Source organism: Camelus ferus, chromosome 8, assembly GCF_009834535.1.
Source record: "Camelus ferus isolate YT-003-E chromosome 8, BCGSAC_Cfer_1.0, whole genome shotgun sequence".
Taxonomy (NCBI): domain Eukaryota; kingdom Metazoa; phylum Chordata; class Mammalia; order Artiodactyla; family Camelidae; genus Camelus; species Camelus ferus.
The window spans coordinates 1,794,148-1,816,746 of NC_045703.1; the positions used below are offsets into that span (position 1 = coordinate 1,794,148).

At 34.2% G+C, this 22,599-nt stretch overlaps 1 protein-coding gene across 2 annotated transcripts; it reads left to right on the forward strand.

The window, feature by feature from the left end:
- The first annotated feature begins 452 nt into the window (after window positions 1-452).
- Window positions 453-22,404, forward strand: CCNC (cyclin C). 2 transcript variants are annotated; one of them, XM_014566172.2, is made up of 13 exons: window positions 453-722; window positions 4,830-4,936; window positions 5,786-5,870; window positions 6,068-6,137; window positions 7,702-7,753; window positions 12,489-12,544; window positions 13,280-13,315; window positions 13,992-14,083; window positions 14,690-14,757; window positions 17,734-17,813; window positions 18,819-18,937; window positions 19,751-19,845; window positions 20,389-22,404. In XM_014566172.2, exons 1-12 carry the CDS (start codon window positions 691-693, stop codon window positions 19,800-19,802), a joined length of 849 nt encoding a protein of 282 aa, XP_014421658.1. In that variant the 5' UTR covers window positions 453-690; the 3' UTR covers window positions 19,803-19,845; window positions 20,389-22,404. The 2 variants fall into 2 exon arrangements, with proteins under 2 accessions (XP_014421658.1, XP_006192964.1); XM_006192902.3 differs by lacking the exon at window positions 19,751-19,845 and having other exon boundaries at window positions 462-722.
- The last annotated feature ends 195 nt before the right edge of the window (window positions 22,405-22,599 follow it).

Genomic DNA, 22,599 nt, shown 5'->3' on the forward strand with positions numbered 1-22,599 from the left:
TTTAGCTTTTTTGCAAAACTGATGGTCTCTGGCATTAAAAGAAAACACTGCTGCTCTAATATTTTGTGCTTCACTCCAAAAGAACTCCATTAATAATGTATTCGCCTTGGTGCCGCTAGGTTTTGGTAGGTCCTTGAGGCCAAAATAATCTTTATTTCTTTTTCCAAACGCAGGAGAATGAAATCAGAAAAATCTTATACTCTAACACAAAGCCATTGTGGTGCTCTGGGAGACTAAAATGGAATAACAAAACCTTGAATTGAGCTTCTGGATTTCAACCCCCTCTGCGAATGGGAGCTGCCGCAGAAGATCCAGCTGCGCGGGCTCTACGCCGGAACCGGTGCGAAACTCTCGCGAGAGCCTCTCGACAGGCGCGAGCCTTCGTAAGCGCCAGTTTCAGTATCCTATCTCAGACTGCGTGCGCAAGGGCTGTCTCTTCCCCGCTGGTTTCCTCTGCTACCACGGGGCGGGCCGGAACTTTACTGCATAGGAACGGATTTACACAGTACAGTGTTGCTGGCCGGCGTTAAGGAGAATAGGGTGCCATCCTCTTCCTCTCACTGTCCCCGCCGCGGAGCGGAGCCGACCAGATCAGATCGAGGAGCGCGGTTACCGGGTGGGCTGGGTCTATGGTCGCTCCGCGGGCCGCTCCGCCGGCTGGTGCTTTTTTATCAGGGCAAGCTGTGTTCCATGGCAGGGAACTTTTGGCAGAGCTCCCATTAGTAAGTGATCTTCTGTCTTCTCGCCGGAGGCTGGCTTTTGGGGGGCGGTGTGGACGGGGCCTGCGACTCCCCTTGGCCTGGATCCCGGCCCCTGTCCCGAGCGCCGCGGAGTCTCCCGGGAGGCGGCGGCGGCCGGAAGCGGGATGCGCTTTTCTCTGGCAACTCCTCTCATCTCGTCCCCTGGCCTGGTTTTAGAGGGGTGAAATCTGTTGAGTGGGAAGGGAGGAAGGGGGTTCTGTCGCCGGGGAAGGACAGTTCGGGAGTTTAACTTCGGATTTTTGGATTAGGTAGGCCGGGGGTGGTGCAGGGAAGGGGTGGGGCCCGCGAGGGTTGGGATGGGAAGGACACAGGTACGGGAAGAGTGACACAGTTCGGAACTGTGAGGCTGGCTCTTCAGGACAGAAGTGGTTCGGTTTTGCCTGGTATCTTCAGTAGATGGACATCGTAGTCTTTTGTCATTCATCTTCTGTCTTGAGTGGATTTAATATTACTCCGAGGAGAGGAGCGAGTCAGGCTTGTTTCTGCTCATTAACTGCTTCCTGCAACTGCCTGAAGCCTAAATGGAGTTTTATGTTTGTAAAGTATAGGGCAAGTACCCTCAAAGTGTACCCGTTTCATTAGTCTCTGCCTTATATTTTGTTTTAAAAGTGTGTTTTTCAGGGGCTGCCAAAATATCTTTAACCTTTTTTCGTGAATAAGTTTTTGTTTCTGTCAGTACCATGGAAGAGCTAGAGTAATATTGAGAACATTTCTCCCTAAATACATTGTTTAAACAGGAAGGAAGGTGGGTATGGGACTAATTGAACTTTAGCTAGGCTTTCCACAGTATAATTGAAAAATGGACAGATAAAAATGATATTTGAGTGTAAACTTTTAATGCTAAGAGAGCATTAGTAAGTAGTTTAAAATTTGAGTTTGTGAAGAAGATGGAGTCTTATTTATTCAGTTTTTTTAGCCGTTTGCACTAGAGGAAAAGAAACAGTGGGCTTTGAAACCTATTTTCAGAAAAGCAAGTTTCCTTCTTGTTATAAAGTGATTGGTGGAAATGAGATGCTATGGAAGCTTTAATCCTGGTCATATTTTTATTTGGCACTGTTTTCACTCTGAAATATTTGCTCGGGTAAAATTTTAAAACATGGGAAATTTAGGTAGTGAAGAAGAGGTATTCTGATAGACTTTGAAAGAAGCTGAGAGAATTGACATATAGTTAACTATGATTATCAGAAGTTACAGCCCTTTTTCAACTTAAAAAAAAAAAGATTCTGCGCCCTTTTGATAAGCATTCTCACTATGCTTTCATTTTCTGTTGGCTCATCAAAAGGGGGCCAGGATCTACTTTATAAAACCAATTTTTTTTTCACTTTTCAAATATAAAATTATTATAATATCAAATATGCTTTTTTGAAACTGTCCTTGCCTCCCAGTTGAAACAGTTGTGGAGGAAGGGGCCACTTGTCTTACTCAAATCCCTCGAAGAATCATGGAGTCCCTGATCTGCAGAAGGGAACAAGTATGAAAGACAAGATAGTCAATTCTGGAAAAACAAAAAGATTATGAAAGCCATTGTTTTAGGTGATTTTGGTGAAAGAGGAAACTTGACATGGAATGTGCTGTATTTCATGGCTTTATATTGCCCATTTTAACATTTCTGAAATCATGGCAATTTATTTTTAGTAGCACATGAAATGATGGTGATGCTATAATCAGTGTAATCTTAAATTTGATGATGTGCAGTATTTCTTGGTTTATCATCCATATTACGTGCTGTGAGGGAAAACTTTAAAACATTTGTTTGTGAAATTTATCTTTTTAAAAACACAATGACTGTGGAAAAGAAATTAATGATATATCTGGAACAAAGCAAATGACAGTATTTTCCAGAAAGTTAAAGGAGAATACAAGGCATTCTTTGGCCATGATGTGGTCAAACTAGAAGGATACTAAATATTGGCTGGTTGACTGAATGTAGTAATGAGCAGATAACAAAAATAAAACTACAAAACCAACTCTGGATACTTTGCTGTATCAAAGAGGAAATGGAAAATACAGTAAATAGTATCTAGGAACTAACATAATGAGATCAATATATATTCATATCTGTGGGATGAGGCCAAAGCCAGATTTATAAGAAAATTAACATCTTGAATAACTAAAAAAGAATAAAAATGAAATATTTTACTTAAAAATATTAAAAAGGAAACAGTGAAATAAACCTAAGAAAAACAGACTTAATAAAGATAACACTGATATTAATGTAGTAAAAGGGAAAAATAGTCAGAAATTATAAGAGCTGGTTCTTTGGAAGGGAAAACCAAAATGGTAGACTAAACTATGCTAGCTGAAAAAAGGAAGAAAGGGATGATACAAAAGTACAAAATTAGGAATGAGAAAAGTAAGTAATCCCAGATGTACCTTTGGGTTATCTCCATGTTAATAAATGTGAAAGCAAATCAGAGTTACCAGAGGGCTACTCCTTTAAAGAATGCTCCAGGCCCACATTATTTCATGGGTAAATTTTTTCCCACTTTCAAGAGAATCTGCTACTGAAGTTGTTTCCGTTCACACAGAAAGCTTGCTTTCCAGTTCTCTTTGTGGAAGCCATGATAACACTAATAACACTGATAAAATCTAGCAAAGGTGGCACTAAAAACAGTCACTTTTGAATATTAATGCAAACATAAATTATTATCAAATGGAGTCTCACATTACATTTAAAGTATAAAAAAGTGGGATTGATTTTATTATAGAAATATAGTCAATATTAGGAAGTCTATTAATAAACAGTGAAGTATTAAAAAGACACATAATAAAATTCAACATCTGTTCTTGATGAAAGCTCTTACTAAAACAAGTAGGATGACGTCTTAACATGATAAAAACAGCATTAAAAGAGATATCTAATGGTGAAACATTAGGGAAATTAGGATGCCTCTTTAACATTGTTCTGAATATGCTGCTCTCAGTGTAGGAATGATAAGAAAATGAGATATAAAAATGGCAAAATTATCAATATATAGAGATAAAATTAACTAGAAAATTTAGTTAATTGAAAAATTATTAGAAATAATGAAGATTTAATAAGATGATCAGTTAAAAATGTAAAAATAGAAAATTTTCTTTAATGATAATGGAAAAAATTAATTTGCCTTTAAGATGTAAATTACTTAAAAGATTGGAAGTAACCCCTACAGTTAAGTATTTTAAGACATACTCATGTGAATGGAAATTGATGTAACTTTTATGGAAGGCAAGCTGACAATGAGTATCAAAATTACCTGCAAAATTGACCCATTAGTTCTACTTCTCGGAAATTATTCCAAGTATTAATCAAATATGCAAAGATGAATTATAAAGTTCATTAAAGCATTACTTGTAATAAAGAAAAAATGATCTTACATGCTTATCAGTAGGGATTAACTAAATAAATAAAGATCCATCCATAATGCTGTGCAGCATTTTAAAAGGATGCTGAATAACAAATTCATTGACAAAACTTTCAATACCTACTGAATGACAAAAGCATGTTGCGGAATATCTTGGGATCATGTCAATTGCATGTCTGTTTAAAAATAGACTAGACTAGACTAGGCAGAAGGAGGCTATTGGTATAATAAATTCTGAAGTAGCTTTTAACATGATTGAAATTTGTAAAGTAGGGAAATTAAATACTCTAATTACTCATGAACAATCGAGAAAACATACTTCATCCAATCTAAGGCACCATCAATTAGTGTCAAGTAATTTCACCATTATTTACCACAAAGAATGTGTAAACATTACTGCCCATTAAAATGCTAGGCATCACTGAAGATGCATCTTGATACCACAGTCTTAGAATCAATGAAATACTATTTAATAATGATGGGGAGAGACAGACTGAGAAGGAAGAGAGACAAGATTAGGGCAGGTTATTTTCAGGGCATATTTGCATTGTTAGTGAGATAATTCTCGGTGTCAAAGTTTCAAGAAATGTGAAAAACATTGTCTTTCATGGTTATTGTATTTTGTACTTCTCAGAATATTAACAGCCTGTTTGATCTTAGAAAGTTTTCTGTGATTTTTGTTAGTTGATTTTCTATAGGATGTCTGAATCTTTGCTTCTTCTAGTTTACAATGGATTTTGGATAAACAAGATCTGTTGAAGGAACGCCAAAAGGACTTAAAGTTTCTCTCAGAAGAAGAGTATTGGAAATTACAGATATTTTTTACAAATGGTAAACTTTTTTTTTAATTGGTTGAAATAGTACAGTTGGTTACCTCTGAATTAAAATGTTTTCCTATAGTAATTTGTGATGAACTGTTTTAGTCCCTACTTTACATTTTTATATACACATGTATTCTTTTTACAACTTATATATCTTTCTTTTTAAGTGATTTGAATAGTTTTTTGGACTTATACATCAGAGACACTCAAGACAATTTAGAAGTATTTATCTCTCTAAGCCTTTATAATGCATCATTAAACCCAATGTAAGATTGGCTAAAGCAAAGGACTTTGAGAATAAATGATTATTTGGATTGACATCCTTTATTGGTCATCCCTATCTTACAAAGTTTGCTCTGGAGGGAAGGGGATTTATAGTTAGAAGATCCTTGCTCTGCTACATGGTAGCTTTGTTACAGGATCTTTCTTCCCTCAGTTCACTCTTCTGCAAACCTACCTCTGTTGTTTTGAGGATTTGTTTTTGATTTTTTTATAAACTTTATTAAGCGGTAGTTATAATGCTGATAGGTGTCTAGTAATATGAAAAGCATTGAAAATACTTAGGAGAGGGGAAATACCTATCATTCAACCTCCTTGATTCAAGAATAGTTTTTGTTGTGGGGCAGTTTCTGTTTTTTTGTTGTTTATGCATACCTATATATATATATTTTTTTTTTTTAATCAAATGTGCAATCCTAGTATTGGATCACTGTGATCCAAGTAGAGCTTTATAGCATGTGTAGGTTTTTCTCTTCATTAAAAGGGAATATAGTCATTATTTAACTGTATGGGGTTATTGTTCAATGTTAATATTATAATGATATCAGAGATACATTTAACATTATTATTTTTCTTTTAGTTATCCAAGCATTAGGTGAACATCTTAAATTAAGACAACAAGTTATTGCCACTGCTACAGTCTATTTCAAGAGATTCTATGCCAGGTAGGGATGTTTTATTTGAGGAATACGTTATGCCTATTTGAAACTCTTATCTAATGTTGATGAACCATATATAAATGAATCATGTGTTTGCCATATAATTGTCCTGATTTTTTTCCATATAAATGTTTTCTATATGAATTGTGGTTTTATATGTTTTTTGTGTGAATGATATTTAACTTTATTTGATCATATTTTAGGTATTCTCTGAAAAGTATAGATCCTGTATTAATGGCTCCTACATGTGTGTTTTTGGCATCCAAAGTAGAGGTATGAAATAATTTTCTGTCCATCAACATACGGTCAACGTGTATTGGCTAATCTGACCCAGTTTTCACAATATCTGTATGAAAGTAATAACAGTGATTTATGTAAAATACTGAAATTTGTACAAAACCAAAGAAATACATACGTGTGTTTATTTTATATACTTAACAAGCACTTACTTGGCACTTTACTATGTTCCAAATGCTGTTCTAAGTCCTCTTACAAATATAACTGAATTCTGACTATACTTCAGTTAAAAAAAAGTGAAAAAAAAACCCATCGTCATGACTATGGGATATATAGTTGAAATATTCTCATTTTATAAGTGAGGAAACTGAGACACAAAGAGATTTAAGATCACAGAGCTGATAGGTGACAGAGCCAGTATTTGAACCCTGGAGTCTAGCTCCTAATCCCATGCTCTTCGCTGCTTTGCGCTACTGTCTCTAAGACGTTTAATGTTTGGCACTAAGGAGTATTCCCTAAGTGCCACAGCTTGTCTGCTATAACCTGAGAGTGTTCTTCCTTTTCCTCCATATGCTTCCTATGTCCTGTGTTCCTTCCTGTGTTCCTTCCCTGCCTCTTGATGATTGCCACCTAGTGAGCCATAGGGAGAGGAAGGATTGGGGTGGCGTTCTAAGGAGGAATAGTTTGGGTAGTGAGGGTAGAGAAATTAGATGAGGGACAGAGAAGAGAAATGAGAACTTGCAGCTGAGACCAAATCTCTGCTCACCTTATTTACCTTTTCAGTATTTTTAAGAGAGCTCAGCTAAAATCCCAGATAATAATAGCAGACATTGACTGGCCTTCATAAAAATCCTTGTAATCTTTAGTAATATGAATCCTTTATATTATATTTCTGTTTTTAGATGATGTCTTTAGAAGAGTAATTGTATTCTCAAATATTGAATGTAATGTAAGTGGTAATTTAAGGAGGTAGAACCAGCTCAGTTGTTTTTAAGTTCTTTATGGAAAAGAAGGTGTCTATAGAAGACCTGTATTATGGGGTGCTTTTTTCCAAATGTTACCACTAATTTTATGTTTCTGAAGGACAATCAGTACAGGAAACCAAGACCAATTCTTAAACTTCTACTCTTGTAGATTAACTTGGAGTTCTTAATTTGTCTTTTTGGTAAATATCTTTTGTTACATGACTTACTGAGTAGAACCCTGTTTTATGATTTACTAAGTGAAAGTTTCTGCTTTTAAGAATTTTGGGTAAAGAATTATTCCTGCAAAAAGCTGTGTCCTTTCATATTTGGTTATAGTATTTTTTTTTAATCTTTAGCTGTGACCAAATCTTTCTGTGTTTTGTATTGAAATGGCATTTAAGATGTCTCAGACATTTAATTTTCAGTTTCAGTTATTACTTAAATATTTGTGTTAAAGTGTAGTAATTTTAAGGAAAGTTAATTTAGAGATTTAAGTACATCATCCCTCAAGTAGGTAGATGAATAGACTGTAAACATTGGAGGAACACAGGAAATACTGTTTTGAATAGACCTCAAATAGCCTTAGGTTCATTGGATTAGTACATACCTAATCTCATTTACTTTTCTGTCTCTAGGAATTTGGAGTAGTCTCAAATACAAGATTGATTGCTGCTGCTACTTCTGTATGTAAGTGCAAAAATGTATATCTTGATTTAAGAATGTAATTATAAAGATACTTCCATAGGACATTAATGTTTTTCAGTTTATGACACTTGTGAGAGATTAGTTGGGTCTGTTAAATCTCTTGAGGTGAGATTATCTTTATGCCTAATATATTTGGCTAAAAATTTTTTAAACCACTTACAGTATTATTTCTTAAGATAGTACTTTTAATGTAAAAAGATGGATAGTAACTGTTGATCCAAAAATATCAACTCAGTGGCTCTTAATTTTACAATAAGGATAAAGAAAAAATTTTTATTTTTTGATTGTATAGCTTCCTAGTGACTAGGTATTGTGTCATTCTTGTGGGTGGAGTAAACTATTTCTTTAGCAATTATATTGCATATATTTGATGAGGATTATGTATTTTCCTTCCATGTTGAAAAGTATGGTGCAGAAAAAAATGCTGACTCTAGTCAGTAGAGCTGATTCTAAGCCCCAGTTCTGTCTCTAAGCAGCAGCTGCATAACTGAGCAAGTTGCTTTACCTTCTGGCCTTAGTTCTTTATCTAAAAAGATGGGGTTTACCTGCCTGTGGATCATGGCATTAATGGAAATAGCAATTGTAAAGTATTGTACATAAGGTAACTTTATGCTATGCTTCATCTTCATAGTTTAAGCAAAAAGATATCACCTAGCAAAAGATAATTAAAATTTTTTTTCTTAACTTTGTGATCTTACACAGAAGAAGAGGCAGAAGGCTTTCTGTGTTAAGTTTCTGAGCCAGATTGACTAATTTTTATATTTTTGAGTCATTCCCCTCTCTGAAATGAGTATAATAGTCTAATTCAGTCTTTTCCGTGTCATATCTTACTCTTTTAAAGATAGAAGAGTTTTACCATAGAATTTAATATACCAAATATATCCCATTGATGAAGTTATTGAATGGTCCTCTGGAAAGTCAGATTATTAAAAAATTGAAAAATGACTACAAGGAAATTTACCAGAATGTTAGTAGTGCTCAGCTCTGAGTAGATTATAGGTGCCTTATTTTCTTCTCATTTCAGTCTCTGTTTTCCAGATTTTTTAGAAGGTATATATTTTTGAAAATGTAAAATACTTGTTGCCAAGGTTTGTTTATTTCTCATGCAAAGGCTTAAAGGCATATTCATAAGAATGTTTGTATCAATGAATTGGAAACTTTTATAGTAGACTGTTTTATTTATTTCATAAGTTTTATAGCGTTTTATACGACCCAGACAGCTTCAGTGTCAGATTTCAGCTACAGTGCTTTCTGTGTGACAAAGTATAACTTTTCTGTTAATATTGAAGATATTAATACCTATGTCATAGGGTTGTCATGAGGATCAAATAAGTTAATATCAATGAAGCTCTTTGAAAAGTGCTTTGCTTAGTGTGTTAGTTTGCTAGAGATGCCATAACAAAATGTCAGAGCCTCTGTGGTTTAAACGACAGAAATTTATTTTCTCACGCTTTTAGAAGCTTGAAGTCCAAGATCAAGGTGTCAACATAGTTTCTCCTGAGGACTTTCCCCCTGGCTTATAGATGGCTGCCTTATTGCTGTGTCCTCACATGGCCCTTTCTCTCTGCATGTTCATCCCTAGCGCTTCTTCCTGTTGTAAGGATACCAGTCCTATAGGATTAAGGCCCCATGCTTATGACCTCATTTAACCTTACTTGTCTCTTTAAGGGCCCTCTCTCAAAATACAAGCACATTGGGGCTAGGGCTTCAACATAGGAATTTAGAAAGTGGGGGATGCAGTTTAATCCATAATACTCAGTCAGCTGTAGTGGCTGCTCTCATTGTCATCAACAACAGCATCATTATCACTGGAAAACAACATACTGGATATAATGGTGGATAGAAAAATAAATACAAAGAATTTAAGGATGAGAAAATAAGACATCAGTATGCAAATAGCAATATAGGGGAAAATAAATGGCATAAGAGAGTAACAGAATGCAGTAATGTTTTGAGTGGAAAAAGATTATTTGTTAGATGAATCCATAAAGGCTTAAACAGAATTTGTTGAAGACAGAATTTGAACCTGGGGAAATGTAGGGGAAAAACAGTCTAGGAACACTGAACAGTTTGATCAGAAATAAGGGAAAGCTAATGAGTTAATATTCAGAAAATGCTGAGTAAGGAAGTAGCGAGGAAAGGCCCTACCTGAGTAAGGCGAGATAGTAGACTGCTTTCAGTGAGGAATCTGCAGTTTGTCCTGTTGACAGTGGCGGTACCTTTGAAAGCTTTATTTTTTAACATGAGGGTGATGCCATATTGTGCATTAAGAAGGTGAGTCTGACAGAATTATGTAAGGCGAATTGGAGGAGAACAAGAGTTGAAGTAGACAGACAAATTTTGAAGTTTTTTATGTGATACAGCATGGGTGAACCTTGAGGATGTTATGATAAGTGAAATAAGTTACATAAGTTATAAAAAGATAAATACTCTGTGATTCCACTTATATGAGGTACTTAGAGTAATCAAATTAATAGAAGGTAGAATGGTGGCTGCCAGGGGCTGGAAGGAGGGGGAAATGAGAAATTGTTGTTTAATGAATATAGGATAGTTTTGCAGGATGAAAAGAATTCTGGAGAGGGACTGTGGTGATGGTTACACAACAATGTGAATATACTTAGTACTACTGAACTGTATACTTAAAAAGGGTTAAAATGGTAGGTTATATGTAATGTATACTTCATCACAATTTAAAAACTACCCAAAAAAAGAAAAACCTGAAATAGTTTTATATATACTGCAGACTGTAGTGAGTGCTGTTACCACTGGGTGCTGTGAGAAATAAAGTTAACAATTTTGAGATGGAAAAAAACTTTAAGTTATTGAAATAATCCACATGAGCACTAATGAAGGCTTAAAATAATGTTTTGGTAGCCAGCAGAGAGGCTTAAACAACAGACATTTATTTCTGGAGGCTGGGAAGTCCAAGATCAAAGTGCCTACCTTGATCAGTTTCTTGATTGGCAGTGATTTGTTTCCTGGCTTGCAGGCAGTTTCCTTCTTGTGTTCTTATGTGTCAGTCTACTTAAAAGTCTACTTTAAAAAAACAGAGGAATATAATTTGGTAGAGGTTTTTAGCTTTTAAGGGAAATTTGAACATATTAGTAAGTGATGGGACAGATTCATTGGAGGAGGAATGGTTAAAGGTGTAAAGAAAAAAAGAGTAGATGATGAAAGCAGATGCACAAGTGGTAGGGGTAGCAGTAGAGAGGAGAGATGCATTTTCCTCCAGGTCAGAAGAAAAGAGTTAGGAGGTAGAAAATCAAAATGCAGAACAATTTTATCATGGAATAGGAGAGAAGTTGATGGCATCAGGTAAATCTAAGTTCAGTATATTAGCTGTCAAGGTCCAGGGGTTAGGGATATAGATTTGCTTTATGTACGGAGATTATTTTACCTTGTTGATTTGTTAATATTATATAAGTGCCTGTTTTGCTTGTACACTTCACATCTTGCTTACATCAAAAGGATTTGTAAAACTCAGAAATCTTGATAGGTACGTTTTCAAATAACTAAAAGAAGAGGAAAGGAAAGTTAAGTAAAAATTTCCTAATGTCGAGTTTAAGTGGTTTAGGATTCAAATCTTGGGAGATGTTACCTATCTAAATTAGTTGTTAGGATATTCGATTACAAAATAAAACTTTGAAAATACAGAACATAGAATAAATGAAATTCTTTTCAACCTCTGTGCAGTCACTTGGGCTTTGTACAAATGGAAGGGGTCACAGAACAGATCCTCTGTAACCTGTCAGTAGTCACTTACAGATTGAAATGTTGCATCATAATGACTTGAATTCAGTTTTCTCAAATAGTACTTGAATGTATATACTCATACCATTTTGAGGAAATAGAGGATTGATTGTTAACAGTTTTTTTGCTTGTGCTTAGTGACTAAGAAAAGAGTGTATATGTGTTTGTGGGTGGTATAAAGAAAGTCCTTAGAGACATTTGTATATATATTTATGATTTTATTAAAATATATCTCTTGATAAAGAAATACCTATTTCTTATTTAAAAAGTTTAGAAAGTGCAGATTAGTAAAAATCCTTAAATCTGAGATAACCACTGTTAACATTTTTTGGTTTTATTTTCCTTCCAAAATTTACATATACAGTTGACCCTTAAAAATGCCAGGTTTGGGGTCTGGCCTTCTTCAAAGTTGAAAATCCACATATGCAACCTTGGCTCATGGGGTACATATTTATTGGAAAATCCATGTGTGCATGGATCCATGCATTTCAAACCTATACTGTTCAAGGGGCAACTGTATATATTTACAAATATATATATGCATATACTTATGAACACATATACAACCTGTGTTCCTTGTAAGGAACTGAGGAATTACTGAGGAATAGAGCAATACCATTCTAGAGCTGGAAAGATTATAGAAATGGTAAAAGCTAGTGATTTTTTTTTCCATTCCCTTTAATTATTTTCTAAGCAGCAGAACTATTATTAAAATTTTCTTAATATATTAAATATATCATTGAAACCCTCTAATTGTGATATAGTTGGGGGCCTAGGGCTTCCTGCTGCTTAGTCTTTGGCCTTGCCTGAAAACAAAAAACATCTGTGTCCCTAAGCATCTTCAAGAACTCCTAGTAAAAATGACTTAGCTTTGCCTCTGATATTTTACATTGTGTTAGAGAAATTTTGTGTTAATTCACTTCTCCATTTTCTCAGTTTAAGGTTTTTGTTTGTTTGTTTTCTGCAGTAAAAACTAGATTTTCATATGCCTTTCCAAAGGAATTTCCTTATAGGATGAACCATGTAAGTATATTGTATAAAATAAAACTACTTATCAAAGCTGTATATAAACTAGCTCTGTTTTATATTAGAATAAACTGAATAGTCTCCTAGAAATGGCAGTTTCAAATTCTATAAGGAAATTGATTTTATTTCTAAATTAAAGGTAAATTGCTTCTACTATTTTAAAAAATACTTTATAGCAGTGGTTTATCAACCCTGGGTGCCCATTAAATCACCTTAGGAACTTTTTTTTCAATACCGATGTCAGGAGCTCTCCAGATGAACAAAAGGAGAATTTTCAAGCTTGAGACCTGGACATTGGTATTTTCTAAAAGCTCCCAAGTGTTACTAATGTTCAACTGATGTTGAGAATTACTATGATGGAACAGTATGCAAACCATACTTGAAATTTTACATTATTTTAGATGAGTTTTTAATTGCCATTTTAATAGGCATTTCTTCTTTTTCCATCTTGCGAGGGATTTCTTTATTCTCTTTAGATTGTATTTTTTAACTTCATTTTCAGTATTCTCTCTTACTGATTTATAATTAATTTGTGATTGAAATGTTTTATAATCATAGTTACATGTATTGTATGATCGTAAAAATAATTTTATTGTGTATGTTCATTCTGATATAAGCTATTTATTTTCTTGATCTAAAAATTTTAATAAAAATGTTTGATAAATATCTCTAAATTCTTATGTTAGACTAAGTAGACTCATCAAATTTGGTTTCATGTTCTTTTTTTTTTAGGTATTAGAATGTGAATTCTATCTTTTAGAATTAATGGTAAGTATTTCTTCCATGTGATTAATAGAGTAAAACTTATTTTCAAATTTAGTGAAGCCATAAATTTAAAGAAATTATTTGTAGGGAGGTGCATTTTAAAAAAACCAAGCGATATGTGATGGTGAAATTGTACTACCTAGTAGCATCATCACCTATATGCTCTTGGAAGCCTGTAAAATAGTTTGTATATCCAACTTAGGATGGGAGGATTTTTCTGTTCTATAGTAACTAAAATATGAGGATTAGAAGCAAACCAGTGAGGACATTAAGCCACTGTAAATTATTTGCACAATTTGTGTATGTGTGTGGTGTTATATTTAAAGATAGATTATGTCTTTGGCAGAATTCTGCTCCTCCAGTTGGGAATTACGGATTAATAGGCTAATAAGAGGTTTCAGTGTGTTGCAGATGTGACACTTTGAGTCTCTAAGGGAATGGATGCTGACTGACTGCCAACCGATTTACCAAGGTATATTCCAGAGAGAGCACTGCCTTCACTATTATAGTAGAGTTTAGGGCTGCCATACTGCTTGCTTAAGAGAATAAGAGGGAAGCAAGCATGAGTTAGAAAAATATATTTTGAAATACACAATTAAAAATCAGTTGGGTAATGGTAAGGTTTTTGTGTTGTAATAAATCTGTTTTTATACATACACATTTTTTAAACTGTTTCTAGGATTGTTGCTTGATAGTGTATCATCCTTATAGACCTTTGCTCCAGTATGTGCAGGACATGGGCCAAGAAGACATGTTGCTTCCCCTTGCATGGTAATTAGAACAGAAGTTATTCATAGTGTAACATGTTGTTAGTGAGGAAGGTTGACAATTAAATATGAAGTATTCTTAAAGTAATTATAATAGTGCCCCAAGTTACTTTATGTTGAGTGAAATGTCTGCTTGTTGAATTTTAATAACTACATTGGTATAAATGCCAAAATGATAAAGATCTTTAAATAATCTATTTGAATATTTAAATTAAAATTTGATTCTTTTTATTATTTTATGTTTAAAATAATCAGAATATTTTTTGGTGGTATTCAACATACATATTAATTCATTGTATAATTTCTGGTAACCTATCTGGTTTTCTAATTTTGGAAACATTAGAAAAATGTGTTTATCTTATTCAAATTTATTGTGAGGTTTTAAAATTTTAAGTAAATTTAGCTGTAATTTTATTCATTAAAATTGCTTATTCATTGTCACATTCATGTATCTTTTTCCTTTGATGTTTTTCCCTTTATATCTGTGTTACAGTAATGTAAAGAGAAATCAGCGTATACAGATATGTGAATTCTGGCCCTCTTTGGGGGGGAAATGTACAATCATGAGGTAGTTCTGCTTTCAATAATAATATGATTTACATTTCTGTAGGAGGATAGTGAATGATACCTACAGAACGGATCTTTGCCTACTGTATCCTCCTTTCATGATAGCTTTAGGTATGTAAACGTGGTGTACCTTTATTAGTCAAATTGTTATAATCTACTTAGGTCATCCTAAAGAAATTTCACCCTATTGTACTTTATGTTTTTATGTTCCTTGAAGTAATAGACTATTCCTTGCATGTGAACTTTCAATAATATGAACTGCAACTGTCACAAATCAGGATTATTGTAGCCCCACCCCTCTTTTTTGGTAAGTTTTTGTTTTGAAATTGTTTGAAATAATTTTAACCAGTGTCAGAATAGAACATTTTTGTCTGTTCAGGGAGATAAGTTCAGATTTTAGCCTGCTAATATTAGTTGTAGCTTATATGAAGTAGCCAGACCTGTCTTTAATTTCCTGAGCCCAGTTAACTCCTCAGAGGGCAAGTGAAGGAGCCTTTTTGTGGTCCTTAATGCCTTGCTGGAAGGAAGTTAGCCACCATTCTGTTATCTGGAAAGCAGTACTGGCATGGGTTAGAGCAGTCTTTGGAGTCAGATTGTTCTAGGTTTAAACTTTGCTTCCTTTACAATTATGGGAAAATCATCTAACCTTTCTAAGTTTGTTTCCTTAATTATAAAACATGGAGGGTACTAACACTCAGTATAGAGTTGTTACAGGAATTAAATGAGGTACCTTTTACATAATGACTGCCATATATTAGTACTCATTAGTTTTTGTTCCCTTTTTGTGTTCTATTGATTTCCATGACTCTGTCTTACTGATTTTCCCCCTATTCTTTGACCAGTCCAGACTTATTTTCATTGGTTTCACTTTATTCAGTTATTTCTTAAATGTTACTGTTTCTCAGCCTTCTTACATCAGGGTGGCAAATGGGCTATACTTTTGTAGTACTGGATGCTCCCTGGAAGTACTGTATTTGGAAGGATTCTGAAGTGGCTTCTGGGTTCAATAGGAAGGAATGTTGGGATCTGCATGGGTAGGAAGGCCATGTGCCACATCTTTGTCATCCCTGCTGTCTTTTTTCTACCTGAGTAGTCTCACTGAGGCCCATAGCTTCTACTATCTTATGTGTTGAAACATTTAAATTTCTTTATTTAACCAAGATCTTGCTCCTGAGCAAGTCTTTATATCAATCTCTGCCTTTTGGATAGCTTCCTTTGGCATCTCACTAAAACCTCAGACTCATGATTAGGACTGAACTCATCACTTTGTCCCAAAATATACTCTTTTTAGTGTCTTTGCTAGGTGGTGAATAGCATTAGTTATCTTAGTTGGAAACCCAGAAGTTAGGTTCTTTTATCGCCCATCATACCTACATCTGGTTGGTAACCAGTATCTGTTGTGCCTTCCTCTTTAGTAATCTCAGAGCTATCTTCTCATTTCTATCCAGGTTATCAAAGCAGTCTCCCTTCTGGTTAATTGGCCTCTCATATCCCTCTTCTCAGAGAGCCAATCTGTCTTCCTCACTTGAGCAAGGCTAGTGGTTCTCAACTGGGGATAATTTTGCTCCCCACGGGATGTTTGGCAATGTTGAGGTGGTTTGGGTTGTAACAACTGGAGGTGAGATGCCACTGGCATCTAGTGAGTAGAAGCCAGGGATGCTGTTCAGCATCATGCAGTGGATAGGGCAGTCTCAGAGAACTGTCCAACGTACACTGTCAGTTAGTGCTAAGGTTGAGAAACTCTGAGCTGGAAAGAGCTTTTTAAAATGCAGAATTTGTGCCCCAATTAAAATCTTTCAGTACGCCTCCCAATTTCTGGATAAAATCCACGGCTATTTTTTCATCATTTCTATACATACATTCTCTGCTCCCACTCTCACTTTTTTTGAAAGATTTGTCTCAGATACCATCTCTAGTGATATCTTCCCCATCCCCAGACTCCCTACATCACCTCAGTCTGGGTTTAGGATGTCTTTCCTGTCCCTGATTTACTCTATGTGTGCCCTGTCACAGTATTTTCCACTGCCCACCCCCCTCCCCACCGGCATTGTTTTTAATTACCTGGTTTTATAATTTGTCCTTTGGCCTCTCAGTTTCTCCTAGACCTAAGCCCTAGTTTATAGCTTTGTTTAACTTGGGGTAACCAGTATGTCAGATCACATCTGAGTTGCTGTTTGCCTAGAATGTCATTCTTAGCAAAGTCACATGAGTAACCATACCAGGGAATATAACACTTAACAAGCTTGTGTAGGATCAGAGTAGCCAGGCTGCTTGGAAGGAATTATACTAGGCAAAGTTATGATGTAGATTATTGTCTTTGGGTTCTTTCACTATCTTTGTTTATATTGTAAATGATGTATATAATTACATTGTATCTATTGCTTTACATTTTTTTTCTCCATTCTATTTGATTACAATACTGAACTCACTACTAGGGTACCCGGTTTTCACATAACTTGATTATATGCTAATAACTTTGAAAAGCAGAGAGAGCACTGCTTTTTTAAAAAATTAATTTTTCCCCCTTAACGGAGGCACCAGGGATCGAACCCAGGCCCTTGTGCACATCAAGCACGTGCTCTACCACTGAGCTATAGCCTCATCCCCTAACACTGCTTTTAATTGAAATACCAAAACATATGCAATATTGTTCATATTTACTAGTGTATTGATTGGCTTTTTGTTTGTTTGTTTGTTTTTGTCACACTGACTTTTGGGTGCATTTTGACCACTACATGTACTGCTGTTCAGGGATTCTTTCTGTGCTTTAATTTTCTCAGTGGATTTTTTCCTCTCTGACGTTCCCTAACAGCCAAGGCAACTGCAACATGACCAGCTCACAGTGAGAAGCAGATGTCAAGAACCTTAATATATATATATATATATATATATAGACCAGTAACTTTCTGTATAAGATTAAATTGATGGATGGTCAGTCGTAACTACTATATGAATCCATATAATTTTAAAAAAGAGTATTAGAAAATACACATAAAATTTAAAGTAAATATCTTATCTTTAGTTCTAAGTCTAAACATTCCATGTTTGTAGTTAAACATGGACCTTTGTCTCTCATTTTTTCTCCAGCTTGCCTGCATGTAGCTTGTGTTGTACAGCAGAAAGATGCCAGACAGTGGTTTGCTGAGCTTTCTGTGGATATGGAGAAGGTAATCTTTTAAATTCCATTAGTGGAATATAAAGTTGAACATTTTAATATTGTATTTAATTACCATGAGCCTAAAATCTTTTTAAATTTTTTTTTAATTGAAGTACTGTCAGTTACAGTGTGTCAAATTTCTGGTGTACAGCATAATATCCCAGTCATGCATATACATACATATATTCAGAGCCTAAAATCTCTTGATGTCAGCTAATCTAAGAAGATTTTTGGTAAAGAAATGTTAAGAAATATGTTGGCAAGAAGAACTGATGTTGACTATTAAGGTTGTATTTCTCTTCAGTTTAGGCTTAAAGAGAATGGTAACCTTATGGTTTGTTTGATTGGTTGCAGAGCAGCCTCTAATTTCCAGGATTATTTTAAAAGCTACCTAATGACTACTGTAATCCTACTGTAAACTTCTATAACACAGTCTTTCTCCTGACAAAGTAATTTTTGCCCCTTTTTTTACCTTTTCTGCTAAAATGTTCTAGAATCAGTTCAAGGTTAGATCTACTCAGGTGAAGAAGAAAAGGCTAATTTGGAAACGGATTTGATAGGTTTATAGCTGCCAGTTTCTGAGCACCTTAACTCCTGTGTAGTTAACAGAGAATCAAAATAAAGTCATCTGTACGCTACCTCCCATTAAATTGTTTGAAACATGGGTATTAGAGGAGTGTATTCTTTAGTTGTCTACTTCATGATTTAGACCTCTGTTCCCAGTATCTCACTGTTTTGTTTTGGTTTAAGGTATCAGTAGGTAGAAGGAAACCAACTGCAGAGATGGATGAGGATAGACCGAGCGTACATACTAAAAGATGAGAGGCTGGGAGGAAAAACCTAAATAGCAGTGTGGTGAAAATACTGCTTTCACATTCATCAGGATTGTCTATTCTAATTTGAAGGACAGACTGTCTTTTCAGTTTTCTGAGGGATGTCTGGTATATGATGTGTGTTCTTATATGTACTAAATGATGTTTGATATTGCCACTGAGAACTTTTAATTTTTCTCTAGATTTTGGAAATAATCAGGGTTATTCTAAAACTATATGAGCAGTGGAAGAATTTTGATGAGAGAAAAGAGATGGCAACTATTCTTAGTAAGATGCCGAAACCAAAACCTCCTCCAAACAGGTACTTTGTAGACTATAATTATTGGTTTTATTTAATTATATATCTTATGCATTATCATTTTTTTCATAAATTATGTTGTTTCGTAAAATTTCTTCCAAAACTTCATGGCACGCGTTAATTTTTTTTTTAATTTTGTGACTTGATAGATTGAGAATGTCTCATTTTTAAAACTACATTAATCTGACCATCTATTAAGTAACTTTTCCTAATGCAATGGCAGTCTATTACAGGTATCCCTCAACATATGGCTATATACTACATGTAGATTTAAACAGAACAGAGATAGGCAAGTTCATCTAAAATTTAGGATAAAGAATTCTGTAGTAGTTCCATGTCAGTTTGACTCTGTGCCATCTCCCCCCCCTGCCCCCCCACTGGCTGTTATCCTTTTTTATAAATTTCAGTAGCATTTTCAACAACGTAGATGATTGCTCCGATATTGTAAAGATAAAGAATTTTGGCTTTAGAGTGACCTGAAGATCCACTGCACCCAGTAACATAATTTTGCTAAGTATGAGTCACTTGTGCTAAGAGGATTTTTTGTTGTGGTGGGGTTTTTTTGTTTTGTTTTAATAGAATCTATTCATTTAAGTTCAGTGTTCTCAGCTCTCACTATACATCAGGTCATTTGGGGTAGGGAAAAAAGGTTAGAAGGGAAATAAGGAAAAGCTACCCATCTTAACTGTTTATCAAGAAAAATAAGTTACATAATATTAAGGTAGATTTGTAGATCTGATATTTTAATGTTGACTTATACAAGGAGCTATTTAAGGCAGTCATTCAAACAGCTGCGTTTGGATGCATTTTTTGCAGAAATTCCCTGAGTGATTCTTCACTAGTGGCAGGGCCTGAAGCTGCAAGATGATGATGGACAAGATAAGGCAATAATCCTATTGCCACAGTTACTGGTATTTTTCAGTTTTAGTTTTTATTTTAAATATTCAGCATTTTCAAGGAAGTTACCATATCTCTTTCTGACTTATAAAGGTTTGCTGTATTTACATACGGTTTTATTATGCCTTTAGATAATAATTTTTTTTGGAAGAACACTTCTTGATTTTCATAATTAGCAGGAATAAGATTTTACATGTACGATTTAATTTTATAAGAAAAGTTGTCTAAAAGAAGCTCTAATCTCTATGTTGAGTGATACCTGTAATGACAATGAAATCCCATACCCTAATTTAAATTTTTTAGTGTATATGGACACTAACTTCCAGAATGCTTGCTATGTGTGAGGGCACTAAGTTACATAAGAATAAAAACATAAAACCAAATGTTAGTCTTCTGGGTTTTAATTTTTCCACATCTGTGTCTTACAATCGGGAATGTCTTAGTTTTTTAGAGTTGTACTACAGAATAACTAACTTTAAAAATTAGTAGGCTTATCAGGGTGTTGAAAAATGAGTCTTTTAACTGGTGTAAAATCTCTTTCTTCCCTACTTGAACAGTGAAGGAGAGCAGGGTCCAAATGGAAGTCAGAACTCTAGCTACAGCCAATCTTAAAACATTCCGAAGAATTCCGTAGTGGACCAGTTGGAAATAAACCATTGGACAGATTTCAGTAATGTCTTCAGTGGAACACAAATGAAAATGAATAGCTTGTTTCTGTCAAGCATATTGGGAAGTGATTTTATTTTTGCAAAATAAGTTTTTCTTTACCTAATTTGATTCTAGTACATAACTGATTAAAATCTATTGCTTATGAAAGTTTGGAAAGGTTCTAAGGGACCTACAGACAGACATACATAGACATTTGATAATAAATAGCTTTTGACTAGTATAATTTTTCTTAATTTGGATAATAGAAATTGTAGCTTTTTATTAAGCCAGGAAACAATGCATAATTTGTTTAAAATTCTCTTTGGTCATTGAACGACCGAAAAAGGAAATAAAAAGTCAAATATATGAGGGTTTTTTCCCCCTCCTTAAGTTAAACTTTAAAACTGTATTTAAGGAATCAAATCTTACAAAATCCTGGAAGGTTTTGGAATGGTGTTGATAATTTCAGGGAAATTAATCAAATACCTATTGATTTTAAAGTGTATTTTATTCAATAGTTTTGGTATCTTGCCATGGAAGATACTAGCCCAGCCTAGCAGAAAAGTGCAATATGTATAGCATACTTTGACATTTTAAAAGTTATATTAATTCCATAACCATTTTGAAATGCTGGGCAAATGTTAAAAAAAATCCTATATGAAATTATCTGCATTTAATTCAATTAATCAGGCATTTTGAAGGCTAATTGGATAAAACACCATAATATGGTTGAAATTTGGTAACATTTTAATGTTATTTTTACTCTACTGTGAAAAGTTTTTTATATGACATACACACCCTAGTTTATTTTTGTGTCTCAGTGTGGACTTACAAATTTACTACAGGTATCCTGAGCCAGGAACACAATCAGGTTTCAGGCCAGTTTGATACTGGCTATTCTTAATTCTCATATGAGTAGGACTTCAGACTAAATGTTACGTCAGTGGGACTGTGCTGTCTGTGGAACTTAATAAATTACAAGATCATTTTCTTCAGACTTGAAGGAGAGTAATAAATAAAATTTGGAGTCATAGGATATTGATGTACAATTTACGGATTAAAATTTTTTATAAATCAATTGTGAACAATGGATAATTAAATTAAATGTTGACTTCCTAGTATAAAACTGCAAGAATAAAAAGTAAATTCTCCAGCTCTGCTGACTAGTGTCTTGAATTTATCTTTTTCAATCTGCGTTATGTTATTTTCTGAAAGTCCTTCTTCCTTTGGATAAGTATTAAAGTCTTCTATAGTTTAGCAAGTGGATAATTTCAAATGGTTTATAAACAGATTTACAGAGTTCTACTTCCTTGTGGAGAGTATCAGATAAATTGGAAAGAGAGATTATAAAGTCAGTACCAATGACAAACATAAGTCTCCTACGCTTATGACATAAACAAAAGCTCTCCTCAGGTCTGAAGGAATTAAGGTTGGGCTTGGGGTGGAAGGGCAGAGTGAATATATATCATCATCATTGATTTAACCCTAATTTTTCCTTTAAGCTTACATATATATTTTAAAAAATTTGATTTTGAAAATATGTATGCCTTGTAGTGGTTTTCAGCTTTTTATTGTATAAAATTTAAAACAACATATACGAGAGTAGACAGAATAGTGTAATGAGCCTCCATGTTCCTATCAAATCCAAAATACCATTTTGTCCATAATTATTTCAGTATGTGATCCTAAAAGATAATGGCTCTTAAAAAAGATAAAGGTCTTATTGTATCTAAAAGAGAATTAGTCAAAATAATTTTGTAATATCAAATACCCAGTGTTCACATTTTCAGTTACTTCATTAATATCATAAAAAGTTGTTAAATCTCATTTCAGTTATCTCATTAATATCATAAAAAATTGTTAAATAATTCTACTCAGGATCTAAAGACCACACATTGCAATTCATTAATAAATCCTTTAAATATTTTTAAATTCATGGATTCCTCCTTTATTTCATTTAAAAAATTCCCCTTTTGGTTTGCTTGTACACTTAAGTTTCCCACCACATGTATTTTGCTGACGTATCCTTGAGGTGCTACTTAACATCTTAATATGTACCTTTCTTCTCTGTATTTCTATAAATAAGTAATTGAATCCAAAGACTTGATGAGGTTCAGGCT